We start from the raw sequence: 14,494 nt of genomic DNA on the forward strand, positions 1-14,494 counted from the left end.
TATTACAAGAAAGAAAGTGGAATTCACCCACTTTCTAAAAGTAGACACTCATTGTGTCCTGCCTTTGATGTTTCAGTTAACTTGTGCAATGTGTGCTTGTCTTTGTGAATGACATCAGTAGTATTGTATGGTTACACGCAGACAAACATGTAGCACAGATGCTAGTGTTCAGAGAAAAAACAAAAGCTCTGTGAGCCACATATTATGTGGAACAACAATTCAACGGTTTTACTTCAAACATTTAAATATCATCAGAGAACTCTCTATTTGTTGTCAGTCATATGGAAAGCGCTTTGTTACAGCTCTAGCTGTTGTGAAATGCACTATATAAATAATGTTGTATTGTATTGTATTGGGGTGGCACGGTGACGACTAGTTAGCACGATGGCCTCACACTGCAGAGGTCGTGGGTTCGAATCCGGCTCTGGCCTTACTGTGTGGAGTTTGCATGTTCTTTTCCCGTGCCTGCGTGTATTTTCTCAGAGTACTCCGATTTCCTCCCACATTCCAAAAATATGCATTGCAGGTTGGTTGGACACTCTAATTGGCCATGGGTGTGAGTGTGAGCGTGGTTGGGTGTGCCCTGTGATTGGTTGGCAACCGGTTCAGATTGTACCCCGCCTACTGCCCGAAGATAGCTGGGATAGCGTCCAGCACCTCCCGCGACCCTTGTGAGGAGAAGCAGTACAGATAATGGATGGATGAATTGTATTGTGTTTCAGAAAGTGAAACTTGTGTTATATACGATCATTTACATTCCATGGTTCCATCAATTAATTCTAGTGCCCCAGTGCTGGCAACACCCATAAAGCCCTTGAGCATGACATTCCCTATGTCTACTTCAGCAAACTGTTGTTTTTGTGGGTTTACTTTTGCAATAACTTCAGAAGAGGCTTTCTTCTTGGATGACAACCATTCGAACCAATTTGAAGCAGGTTCCAGTGTATGGTCTGAGCACTAAAATCACCCTTGATTAACCAATGACCAAGGCATAAGATGTTTGTCACCCAAAATATGCTCAATTAAATAATCATCATCACTCTTATTTATGCTTTTAGTCCTCTGCTTCTGACCTAGGATATTCATGAAATCTTTTTTCCCCCTTCAGTTCTCCTGCTGGTATGATAGAAAGCACTCCTTTGCTGTTTGGAAATGCTTGGAAGGTTTCGTCAGCATGTACACTCAGCTTGACCCCTCCTCAGCTTGACCCGTGCGACGCACACCAACAAGCCGGTCAGTTGTTTCTTTTCTTTATATTGTCTATATCGTACCTGTACCTCTCTGTTTTTAACCTTGTCTTAATTGTTTTAATTCATCAAAACCAAATAATAATAATTATTATTTTGACAAATATTGCTTCAGCACAGAAAGTCCTTATAGTAAGTGTCATGTGTCATTTGGTTTGTCAGATGCAGTCAGTCTTTTCTCACAATCTCACCTCCTTTCTTCTTTGTCTTTGTTCAGTGGCCTATGCATCCGAGATGTGTGAGATTCTGAACCGGGATCTGTTCTCCTCCTGCCACGAATACCTCAGTCCAGTGTCATTTCACCAACAGTGCCGCTCAGATACCTGCAAATGTGGAACAGCTTGCTTTTGCTCTGCTCTGGCTCACTATGCTCGTCACTGCCGCAGATTTTCCATCATCATTAACTTCAGATCACACATACATGACTGTGGTGCGTATCGGATACATTTATTTTTTGTCATGCAAAGACAACGTCCTCAGTTTACTCTTGGCACATCCTATTTAGAGGCACTGTATTGTGCGTTGAGAGAATCCATATGACGGGCATTTGATTAGGATGCCTCACTGGTGAGGTGTTACGAGTTGGTGATGTGACTGATTAGCTGCTCACAATGATTGTGAGCAAATTATAATTTGCAAATAATATAAAAATCTCAGACTGTCAAATTCAAACTTTCCATTGATGTTGTCTGCCTCTCTGCCTGCAGCGGTCACCTGCCCCACCAACATGCAGTATGGTGTGTGTGTGTCGTCCTGCCAACGCCGCTGCTCCGCCCTCTCTTCTTCGCAGCACTGTGGGGAGGAGTGTGAAGAAGGCTGCGTCTGCCCGCTTGGATTATTCTATGACCAGCGAACGCACACCTGCGTGCAAAGGTCAGGCTGGCTGGGGCGCATGGGTCAGAAATCACGACAAACTAACTTATGTGATGGACATGTGTCCTTTCACATATTCTCATCATAAATATGATACAATATTGTTTATTACAAACGGCAGGTGGGAAATCCTTGCCATTCGAAACTGTTGGAAAAAGGACTTTTTGAGAGCTTTGCCATGGGAGACATACAGCTTACTTGCGCTTAACTGTCCCACGATTTTACATCCCTATGCAGAATTACTTACTATGTGATAGAGTTACTTCAAGGAAGTGACCGTGAAACCCCCTTTTCAGTCCCACTTAGGCTCGGAACAACACAGATATCTGATAACCAGTGAGAGAGCACTTGTAAGACAGAGGCCAATGTGTGGACCATATGTCACAAAGCTTTGCCATTTACCATAGAAGAGACCAACTTTAATGGTATCGTACTTTGTAAATTTGTCAAACTGAAATAGTTTATGAAAGCAAAAATGATCAGGCAAGCAACTGGTAAAATGTCAGAAAGATCGCCCTAACTCTAGTATTTGTTTACATTGTCAAATATAAATGTATTTACCCCCCCCCCCCCCAGCCATCCTGCATGGATTAATGTTAATATACAGTTGTATATTCACATTGTTCATCGTTACAGATGGACGAACTTGCATACATTTCTTCTTTTTGTCTGTGATTTTTATATACTGTATGGTCTATGCCAAGAAAGGCAAGGACCATGTCTTAGGGGTGGGCAAACTTTTTGATTGGCGGACCACAATGGGTTCTGGAATTTGACAGAGGGGCCGGACCAGGAGCAGATGGATGGAGTGTTTTGGTAACCTCACCTCATCGGAGAAAGAAAATAAATTTAATTTTAAATGAAAGTGAACAAAAGCATTACAACAATATATATGTCTTTGAAAAACCACAGTATTTAGAAAATAAAACATTAACAAGGTTTATTCATTTAATTTTTTTCAAATTTGGCATGCTGGATTAAAACGTTGTGGCCCCCAGGCCGTAGTTTGCCCTCACCTGTCTTAGAGCGTAGTTTGCACAACATGCATGTTTGTCTTGCAGCAGACAAGTTTCACTTATATGTGAATGTGGTGATTTATTCCTGCAGTCCTTATACCCATAAATAAACAAAACAAAGTTAATACTTTGTGTTTAATATAGAAAGTTGCAACCTGTCAAAGAGAGGTTGTAATTCACCTTGTGAAGTGAGGCACGGCAAAGACAAGTAAAAAACATATAGCCAGGCACTTGACACTGATTTGTAATTTAATATATTCCCTCTCACTCATCAAGTCCTCAGATCTATACCCAGAGCAGTTTGGCTAAGATAACGTGCTGTCTATTGTGACCTTGTGTACCCTGGTATGGCATATTGTTTGTACGCTACGTTTGCGACGTTTATCAAGTCGACAATAACGTTAGAGCCTGACCACCCAGTGAGGTAGACGGGGTTGCCCTGGCAAAACCAGTTTACCCCCTCCTGATCATCCCCAAGGCCACCCTAGAGGCCAGGTGCAGCCCACCATGAGCGCCCCCCAAGCCACGGGAACACACTGACCCCAGGGTGGACGGGCCCTGGGTGGGAATGGAGAATGAAGTGGGGGTGAAAAGCGAGGTACAGACCGACCAGAGCAGCCCAGGCAGCTGCAGTCTAACGGAGCTCAGAGCAACAATCACCCCGACTAGACGACAGGCCCTTCCTAGCCTTCTTATAATGTATGCAAAATTAAATATATTTGAGGGATACTCTTTCAAGTGTCTGGCTTAAATGTTGCAATAAGCGATTTGGCAAGAGTTACTTTCCTGCAGTTTTGAAGGAAGACCTTCACTGTAATCGTTAGTCACATTTCCATTCATGGACTCAGTTGTGGTTTGTGTCTGTTTTCTGGCGATATTGTAGGAGTGAGTGTCCCTGCACATTCCTCGGTGCTGATTATGAACCAGGAGACGTGATCATGACATCAGCAGGTGTTCAGTAAGCTCTTCCTCTCCATCTCTGCTCCTCTTTCATATTTAAAATGGAACTACAGCCTACAGAACTCACACAGTTCCGACACTTGCTTTTTGAGTATTTCAAACTATATTACAACTGAATTATAATGACCAAAGGAGAAACACATATGGAAACATCAGTGCACAGCAGTTTTCCAGTGGACTATTTGTTTGCAAATCAGATATGCAATAGATCATCATCATGGCTTTTCTGTCACTGTCCTTCTAGGTTGTGTCTGGATGGTAAATTTGTGTCACAAACAACAGACGGTGGTAAGTATAAGTACAAGTCCAACCAAACTGTGCCTTTACAAAAAACGAAAGTTTCTTATGGGAGATTTTAACTATTCTTAAGAGGGTTTATATTTAAAAATATGTTTTGGCTATATATTATAATTTGCAACACTTTAGAAATGCGCTTTTAAGTATTTTTTTAGATATCATAAATGCAAAGTGTACGTGACGTTTTTGTATTGTGTGTATTATTTACTCTATTTCCAGAATGATTCCCCTTCTTTACCTTATCTGTGATTTATGCTGTTCTTGCAGGCAGCTTATGCCCTGAAAGTCAGTTCTATCACAACTGCTCTGATGGAGAGAATGGCCGTCTTCCAGGACGAGGTGTGGCTTGTGAGCGCACTTGTGAATCTTACCTCCTCAATCTGACCTGTTCAGCGCATGAGCCATGCGTCAGTGGATGTACCTGCCCTTCAGGGTGAGTAGGCCATGTCCGTTGATTATCACACGTTCACTGGAATTCAAAATTCACAATCCTTGTGCATTCTGAGAAAATGGAATTGATTTGATTGGTTTTGAATGTGGACACGGAAGATAAGGAGGCTTGAGGCTAATGTATCATTATTGCTGCTTGCTATTGCTGCAGACTACCATGTTCTTGTATTATTGAATTATATCGTAGCCATCCAATAAGGACCTCCACTTTGAGCACAGTTATTTGAACCCTTTAATCCAGACTGGCTACATGCCCGAAAAGAGGGTTAAGTAGTTTTGCTCTGTGAGACCAAGCAAAAAGTCATCATGATAACAGTGCTCACTGGCGGGGTTAAAGAAATGTATCCAAGTTAATGACCCCTTTGCACAGATTACAGGGATGACTGGAACAGACTGTTTTGTGCAAGGTTGAGGAATTCTTACCCCCCAAAAAACTAATGTTTGCCAAATTAGCTGACCTTTGGAAGCATTTGGAAACTGTAGCTAAAATTGACAGATTTTAGGGAAAAAAAACAAACAATTTATCTACAGTATATTAAGGCAAAAATGTAACCTTTGGCTACAGCGCCGTAAAAATGTAATTCTAATAAAAATCGCCCCCTCGAAGTGAAGACCTTTATAGAGTATTAATGACAGATTGCCCATAAACCAGTAGGTCATTTATCCAAAACTCCGGTTTCTGGAGAGCCATATCCTGCCTGTTTTAGACCTCTCCCTACTCCAAACACACCTGATTCAAAATATTTAGAGCAGGGTGAGATCCAGAACGGGCAGGCTATGGCTCTCCTGGAACTGGAGTTCCCGACCCCTGATCTAAAATAATCACTGAAGTTACAGTATGGTCTTTCACCTTCAATCGTTTGCGGATGCTTGTGATCAAATTTCTCAATGCCAAACTTCCCCTTTTCATCAGCATGAGGCCATGAGGCGCAACAGCGTTATTGTTAACGTCATTACATCGAGAAAAGGTTAGCCAGGTACACAAACGGCTCCTGGTCTTCAGAATTCTGTGTCATTTAACAGTGTGAGTCATTAAACTCAGTGAACCAAGATGACCTTTCAAATGTCAAAAACTTGGATGCCATCATTTTATGTAACTGATAGTATGCAAATGACTGTCATTGTGAATGTGATCACAAAATGTTTATTTACCACATCGCGATGAATAAATACTGTAGTGACAAACCTGCAATGTTGTCTCTCTTACGCAATATGTAAGCATTTTCTTTCATAAATGTTGGAAATTGCACATAAAACAGCATTATTAATATTTTTCCACGATAATGTATTTATTAATATATAGTAGTACTTACTCTTAAAACTTTAATTCTAATAGATGCTGCAATCTAGACTACTATAATTGCTCTGATAATTTTATTTGTTACATCTTTTGCTTGCTTCAGAGGACTCAGTTGCTTCTGCCCGTCAATGAAATAAAACCTTTGACAGTAGGGTTGGGTTTAAAAATGCAATTTATCGATTTTCCTTTTCATAGTCTGATGTGGATTAGATCTTTTACCCATAAATTCATGTGACTTCTCGCATAACACGAGAGTTTATCACCAGACGAAAGTAGCATAATCAAATCAACATGGTGGAAGCGTTGAAATCAGTGCCAACAAGCTTGACCGCAGATGTCTGGAAGTTTTGGAGTTTTAAAAAACATTATTTAATTATTATTTGTTGTTTTGATCAGGTCCTGTTGTCAATAAAACATACACGATTAAAAATCAATCAAAGTTAATTGGAAATGGTGAATCGATTGGGAATAAAATGGATTTTGGAAATCTGAATTGATTGCCGGCCTTATTTGGCAGTGATGTCTTCTACACACACATTAAATTGAAATAAAAAAAGGAATACTCTTAATTACGCTAAATGCAAAATGTTTAAGTATGTCACTACAGCTTTAGGCGATCTTCAAATTCAAATTTCATTTCAACACAGTTTCATCAGTTCGTTTGCACATGTGGCCCGTTAGACGTTTTAATCCGGCCCGCCGAATTTAAAAAAAATTAAATGAATAAACCTTGTTAATGTTTTATTTTCTAAATACTGCGGTTTTCAAAGACATATATTTTGTTGTAATGCTTTTGTTCATTTTAATTGAAAATTAAATGTATTTTTTCCTTGAATGAGGTGAGGTTACCAAAACACTCCATCCATCTGCTCCTGGTCCGGCCCCTCTGTCAAATTTTAGAACCCATTGTGGCCCATCAGTCAAAAAGTTTGCCCACCCCTGCTCTAGACAAACCAATGTCTATTTGACTCAACTGTAAATCGCACAAATAAATTATCTTCTGTTACATTGGCCTTATACACAATATGTACACAAATTTGGTGGTACAGTCACAAATGTTGGCAACTTTGATGTGAGTAATTGATACAACAACTTGGCTGCTGGATAAAGGAAACTGTTAACACCGTTTTATCTGGGGCGTAACTCTACTCAGTCTGCATCGGGGGGTTTTCAGGAGGGGTCATTCAGTTTGTCACTACATTGTCTGCCACCTCACTAGAGGATATAACTCAGCCGTTGATATTACAAGATGCTTATCAGCTTCGCATTGCAGAGCAAGGAGTAAATGGAGGAGGGGACCAGACAAAAAAAACTGTCTCTCCCTTCCATGTGTGAGAATCGGAATTGTCCAGATTTCTCATGTAGGTAGCGAATCTAACCACTTTTTATTCATTGGTGCTCACTCATGCAACTTGGCGGCCCTCTTCTTTTCTGGCATCGTTTCTCTGGATGTGAGACTGCTTTGGTTCTTCCTGTGACTGACAAAGAGTTTATTTGTTTTCTTTGTAAGTAGATTTACTGCATAAACGTGTGTCCTCCTTGTCTTTAGAAGGCATGCAAGCTGAGACCAGAAATGTTCTTAAAAGTTAGTACGTTGTGCAGTTGAAACAAAGATGAGTGCCTTCCCTTGACAGAAATCATCCAGGCACAGAACTGGCAGTTGCTCCAAATAAGCAAGATAATTTTGGGAATTAAATTAAAATCATCAAATCAATTCCTCATCAGACTTGAATTGTTTTGTATCTTGCAATTTAAAATGGAATTTTAAAATAATTTAACGATCATTTTTGAAAATGAAACAATTGTGCATATGCCACATTAGCAGGTTAAGAAAATATCTACTTTATCTGATTTGCTGTCGTCGGAACTATTTCGCATTCAGATCAGTCTTGCATGACATTTTCACTTTAAAGTAATTTTCTATTCAGTCTGTCACACCTACCGTTCTGGCCACAGTTATCGGTACTACTAAAAGTGCTCCAACAAATACATTTGGAAAGGTTGAACTGATGTCGAATAACGGGAGGGATTGGACATGCACTCATTCACTCCTTGACTGTTGTTGTTTATCACCCCCTCATCGCATATTAGAAATAAATCGATCGACTCCAAAGAACAAACTCACGGTCACGATGTGTGCCAAATGCTTTTCACCAGCTTGTTGAAACATGGCGACGAGTGCTTTGAGCCTGAGGCCTGCCCGTGTCTATGGAAAGGAAAAGAGTATTACCCTGGTGACAAAGTGTCTTCCCCCTGCCACCAGTGGTATGTCTACACAGTTTGTTTATGGCTACTCTGTATCATCTTAAAAATCATTTCTTCACCCATTGTGCACATAATTCAATCATCAGTATAGTTTTAGTTGACTGAAAATAACTTAGGAAGTGAGCTAATCAGAGCAGTGCAAGTGCCCACCTGATATCATAATTATATTATCAGGGAGACTAAAAGGTTTGAAAACAAAGTGGGTTCTTGTATGACTTTGATTCTTTCTGCTGTTCATCAGTGGTGAAAGGAAACCCTCTCCCAGTGATCTCACTCTTTCTGCCCGTTTGTAATCCCGGTTGAACATGATGATGACAGGCCTAACAGTGCCACGAATAGTGATTCAGCCATTTGATTATTCACTCCCTTTATTCAGCTGTAGAGAGTTTACAAAAGCAGTGGCCAAGAGATGTGAACAAACTGTCTTTGTCGAGCTGTGACAAGAAAGTGAAACTTTGCTGTCTTTGTAGTGTTTGCCAGCATGGGACGTTCCAGTGTGTGTTTCGTCCGTGTCCGTCCATGTGCACCACTTACGGAGATCGTCATTACAGAACATTTGATGGCCTGCTCTTTGACTACATTGGTGCTTGTCAGGTTTATCTCGTAAAGGTACTAAAAATGATCTTTTTCAGGATTATGGCTTTGTATACGTTATACAATTGTGTTGTAAATAATAAAATTGCCATTTCTTTAGTTATCGCAATAATATCGATATCAACATATCAACAGCCATAATCGCATTTGGGATGTTTTTCCATTATCGTGTTGCTGTAGTGTTGACCATATACTGCACTGCATTTCCCAGCTGTCTTCATCAGTGTGTGTTATTAAAATCCTCAGCGTTACATATTAACATTAACAAGCTCTGCTGGGAATCTCAGACATCAGCCAAGGCTGAAACCCTTTATCAGGTACAAAGTAATTATACGAACGACTTTAATTGCGGTAATGACATCACTCTGTCATGTAGGGTCAAGAAACAAAATCTGAATCAGTTTTTAAAATTAACTTAAGTAAATATTAGAAACAGACCTGTATTTGAATTATGTCCAAATATACAATTTTGAGTCATCCATTTACAAGTTTTTTGGGGGATCAATGTGTCTTTGCAAAATGTGATGGCGACGTTCTTTGAAGAATACAAACCCAGGATGAAAATTACGTAAAGTAGAAAGCAATTTACACACTTTATGGCAGAGTAAAAAACGACTACGCTAGATTGATAATCCAGGTGGCCCCGATTTACGATGAAGCGATGTGGTGCAAATCTGTACAGAAATGGGAATGTGGCCCAATATTTCATGAACCTATGGTAACATCCAGTCCTCTATTGTAAAACCAGTGAAATGGCTGTCAATGACTTTATTTCACAGACAGTATTCTTGTGTGAATGTGAATGGTGTATATTTCAAACATCATCCATTTTGATATTGATAGCGTTTGTCTTTACTGTGTTTTCTTTTTCCCGCACAGAGTAGTGCCGATGTGATTCTCAGTGTGACAGCAGAGAACATTGACTGTTTTGACAATGGCATAATCTGCAGGAAATCGCTCTTCATCAACATCGGAACATCCTTCTTAGCGTTTGATGATGACACTGGTCAGCCTGTAAGTCACGTATTTGAGTATTTGAAGTCCTCTATAGGGCAATGAACCACCTTTTGATGACTTGAGCAAGTGTTAATAAACCCAGCACTTCTCATTGTAATAAAAGTAGAACAATGTAATTTTCACACAACCTCGTTCTCCAAAGTTTATTTTGTGCCATCAAAAGACCATCCTGCATTTTTCACATGAAAAGTGAAATCTTACTCAGTAGTCTTATTTCATTGTATTGGCTGGAATTGTAGTAGTTATGAGCTTATTGTATTTATCACTACTATAGAAAATATTAATATCATCTTCAAAAAGAATAAATTTTAGTGATTGGGAGACATAAAGATGGAATTGAAATGCCAATTAAAATGTGGCACCAGCATGGACCCCTGGGGAATCCACGAAAAATAGATGTTTTATTTTTTCTTTCTTTTTTGTTTTTTTTTTAATGTCGACTGTCCTATTTTGACATATTGCAGCCTATACCTTAGCCACTCTCCAGCAACACCCCAAATTCCTCATTTTTCAAGTGTTTTTCTATATGTATTATAGAACCCATCCAGTGTTATAGGAAGGAAACAGAAGATGGTCATCTGGCCTGCCGGCTACTTCACTGTGATTCATTTCCCAGAGGAGGACGTCACAATCCTATGGGACCGTAAAACCACCATCCACATCCAGGTTGGACCTCATTGGCAGGTAAGTGCACACTCCACAGCAGAACACTTATTAGTCGGTTTGCGCTTTCAAGGGAAAAAGGGGTGAATCAAGGTTTCAATGCAGAAAATGTGTTTGACTAGTGTTGGATTTGGCATCATATTGTCGATATAAATGTCTATTTTCATGAGTTTCATGAGTTTATTTATGGCATTTGGATATAATTACTTTTTGATTCGCATCTGGTGGATGTCATGCTGCTACTTTTCCGTATGCCAATTTTTAGATCACAGTGTGCAATTAACCAAGTCAAGTCAAGTCAAGTCAATTTTATTTGTATAGCCCTTAATCACAGACAGTCTCAAAGGGCTTTACATAACCACAATCGACATCCCCGATCTTAACCCCCAGGAGGGCAAGGAAAAACTCAAAAAAACTCATTAGGGGAAAAGTGAGAAACCTTGAGAAGGGACCACAGATGGGGGAATCCCCCTTTCAGGATGACCAGGCTGCAATGGATGCCAACTGGGCAACATTTGACACATACAATGATGCTATGCAATAATAGATGAGATAATGTGAGAGTCAATTGAATGAAGTGCTGCAGGAAGATGACTTCAGTGGAGTGGGTCCTCATCCAGGGCCGTAATATCCATGGCAGCATATCCGCGGATGAGCCTTCGATCTTGTACCGGTCAGTTGGTGTAAATTCAGAACAGCCACTTCCAAGTGAATCACCATCAACCAATTTCCCAATTCGGAGAATTGGGAACAGAAAAGAAAGAACAGAAATAGTAAACAGGCCAACAAGTAGTTCAACAAAGTGCTGAAATATAAGGAAATCAGAAGAGGCGCTGCATGAAGACGACTTCGGCAGAGCAGGTCCCTCCCCGGTTCGTCAGTGCCGCAATCTTCAAAGCATGTGCCCAACACCTAATTCCCAAGCAGGGGAAGAGGGGGCAGAAAAGAGAAGAAGCGGCAGTAAACAGGCCAACAAATAATTAAATTAGATGCTAAAGTATATAAATAAATTGATCAAATGTTGCGCTGCAGGAAGACGACATCACTGGAACAGGTGCATGCCCAGTTGGTCAATGCCTTAAACTTCCTAGTGGGTCACCGTCACCTAATCCCCCAGCCGGGGGAAAAGGGGGCAGAAAAGAAAACAAAAGAAAAAAAAGCGGCAGTAAACAGGCCAACAAATATTTCAGCTAAATGCACAAGAGTATAAATGCGTCTTTAATAGTGTTTTGAACATTTCTACTGAGGTGGCGCCTCTAATATCTGAGGGAAGTGCATTCCAAAGCATTGGTGCCCGAATAGAGAACGCTCTAGAACCTGCGGACTTCTTTTTGGCTCACGGGATCACTAAAAGACCAGCATTTTGTGAGCGAAGGTTTCGGGACGGAACATATGGTACCACGAGGTCAACGAGATAGGAAGGTGCTAAGCCGTGCAATATTTTAAAAGTAAGTAGCAGAACTTTAAAATCACATCTCAAGTGGACCGGAAGCCAATGCAAATTGGCTAATATCGGGGTAATATGATCAAACTTTCTTGTCTTAGTTAAGAGTCTAGCTGCTGCATTTTGAACTAACTGCAGACTTTTAATACTCGACATGGGGAGACCCGAGAGCAAAGCGTTACAATAGTCGAGGCGAGACGTAACAAACGCCTGGATTAAGATTTCCGCGTCACACGTTGATAGAATTGGGCGAATTTTAGCAATGTTACGCAGATGAAAAAACGCAGTTCGAGTAATATTTTTTATGTGCATTTGAAATGACATAGTTGCGTCAAATATAACACCGAGATTTCTTGTTGAATCCTTTTGGGTAATATTACATTTATCGATACTCAGAGTGGTGTCTTTGAAAAGGTACCGATGACGCGCCGGTCCAATGATGAGCATCTCGGTTTTATCTGAGTTAAGACGCAAAAAATTGAAAGACATCCATTGTTTAATTTCGGCAAGGCATGCCTCTAATTTATAGCAGTCGCGCGGATTCGTTATATCCAACGGCATGTATAACTGCGTATCATCAGCATAACAGTGAAAACTAATGTTATATTTCCGTATAATATCACCAAGCGGTAGCATGTAGATGCTAAACAATAGAGGTCCAAGTACCGATCCCTGCGGAACTCCACATGTGATCTTACAAAGATCCGAAGTCGTATTGCCATGAATTACACGGTGCGTCCTCTCCGACAGATACAAATTAAACCAAGAAAGCGCTGAACCTGAAATGCCAACACACGTTTCAAGGCGTTTTAATAATATGTTATGATCAACGGTATCAAAAGCGGCACTAAGATCGAGTAAGAGTAATATTGATGAGGTGTCGGCGTCCATAGCTATGAGAAGATCATTAGTAACTTTAGCAAGGGCCGTCTCAGTAGAGTGGTCGGCTCTAAAACCCGATTGGAAAGGTTCAAATTGATTATTAGCAGTCATATATTCATTAAGTTGTTGCGCTCCGACTTTTTCAAGAATTTTTGCAATAAACGGAAGATTTGAAACCGGCCTATAGTTGTTGAGACTCTCTGGGTCAAGGTTTGGTTGCTTAAGTAACGGTTGGATAACGGCGGTCCTCAAAAGCTGCTGGTACTATACCCGTGGTAAGCGATAGATTAATTATATTTAAAACAGACGGTCCTAGGGTCGTAAACAGTTCTTTAATTAGTTTGCCAGGAAGCGGATCGAGCACACAAGTTGTCGGTTTTGCCGCACTGACCTATTTTGTTTGGCTTTCAAGAGATATTTTTTTAAATTGACATAAGGTTATCGGACAGCTATCAGCCCTAATGTCCCTATTAACACCATTTATCGCGGAATTCGACGGAATTTTAAGAACAGTGTCTTTAATCTCATCACGAATACACTCAATCTTCTGAGTAAAGAATTGCATAAAATCGTGAGCTGAATAGGAAGAGCTATCCGAGGTTGGTTGCTGTTGCGTTTGCATTGCTACGGTATCAAGTAAATATTTAGGGTTGTTTTTATGTAAGACAATTAATCTAGAATAATAATTAGTTTTGGCTAGATCAAGCGCTTCTTTGTATATTAGTAAACTATCGCACCATGATTATTTCATGAGTGATGCTAATGTTTGCAATTGCTTTGTTTGTTGCACTAGAAGCAACAATATGTAGGTTTTTTTGTTTTGTTTTAATAGTTGAAAATAACAGCTTAAAATCTTGGCTGGGAGTATGACAAGAAAGAATCTGTCTTTGCCATTTCACTCCAGTTTACTTATAGTACTTTAGTGGCCTAATATCTTGTTGGACCAGCATAATGTTAACATACTTGTTCGTGCCAGAAATCAATTTGAATTTAATATGAGGTAAAAAAAGAATCTTCTTTGGAGGCTTGTTAAAAAAAATACTAACTTCAGTCAACACAGTGAACTGGGCATAAAATTCATGCAGTTATTGAGGAGTGTCCAAGGTTTTTTGATTGAGGGCCACATATAGAAAAATTAAAAGATGCAAGGGATACTTTAATTTTCTTTGACTTTCATTTATTAAACACGATTTTATATTGTTTATATTTTCTGATTAAATGTGATATTTGTTTATTACAAATTGAATGGTGTGGCCAACAGACCTTATTTCCACCAGACGAGAGCCACGCCTACACGTAGGATATCCCGTCTCCATATCCAGAATCAAAACGAGACCAGCCTTTAGTAAACTAATGCAGTTACTTGAAGATCATTAAAGCGATATCCTCATAAATCGGACTTTAGCACAAAGCAGAAAGTGAAAGAAACTATTATTCCTCCAAAATCGAATTGTCTTTATTCACTGCAGTACTTTGAAGAGTAAAT

At 39.9% G+C, this 14,494-nt stretch overlaps 1 protein-coding gene across 1 annotated transcript in view; it reads left to right on the forward strand.

The window, feature by feature from the left end:
* The window catches only part of otog (otogelin), a 52,509-nt gene that overhangs the window by 11,867 nt on the left and 26,148 nt on the right, over window positions 1–14,494 (forward strand). Inside the window, exons 18-27 of the mRNA XM_088297016.1 lie at window positions 1,109–1,233; window positions 1,465–1,677; window positions 1,955–2,120; window positions 4,020–4,094; window positions 4,341–4,384; window positions 4,661–4,826; window positions 8,301–8,408; window positions 8,879–9,017; window positions 9,882–10,016; window positions 10,557–10,703. Coding sequence (XP_088153142.1) covers window positions 1,109–1,233; window positions 1,465–1,677; window positions 1,955–2,120; window positions 4,020–4,094; window positions 4,341–4,384; window positions 4,661–4,826; window positions 8,301–8,408; window positions 8,879–9,017; window positions 9,882–10,016; window positions 10,557–10,703 — 1,318 coding nt within the window. The remainder of the gene's footprint in view (window positions 1–1,108; window positions 1,234–1,464; window positions 1,678–1,954; window positions 2,121–4,019; window positions 4,095–4,340; window positions 4,385–4,660; window positions 4,827–8,300; window positions 8,409–8,878; window positions 9,018–9,881; window positions 10,017–10,556; window positions 10,704–14,494) is intronic.

This window comes from Idiotropiscis lumnitzeri, chromosome 5 (genome assembly GCF_059441095.1).
Source record: "Idiotropiscis lumnitzeri isolate Australia: NSW breed Sydney's pygmy pipehorse chromosome 5, RoL_Ilum_1.0, whole genome shotgun sequence".
Taxonomy (NCBI): Eukaryota; Metazoa; Chordata; class Actinopteri; order Syngnathiformes; family Syngnathidae; genus Idiotropiscis; species Idiotropiscis lumnitzeri.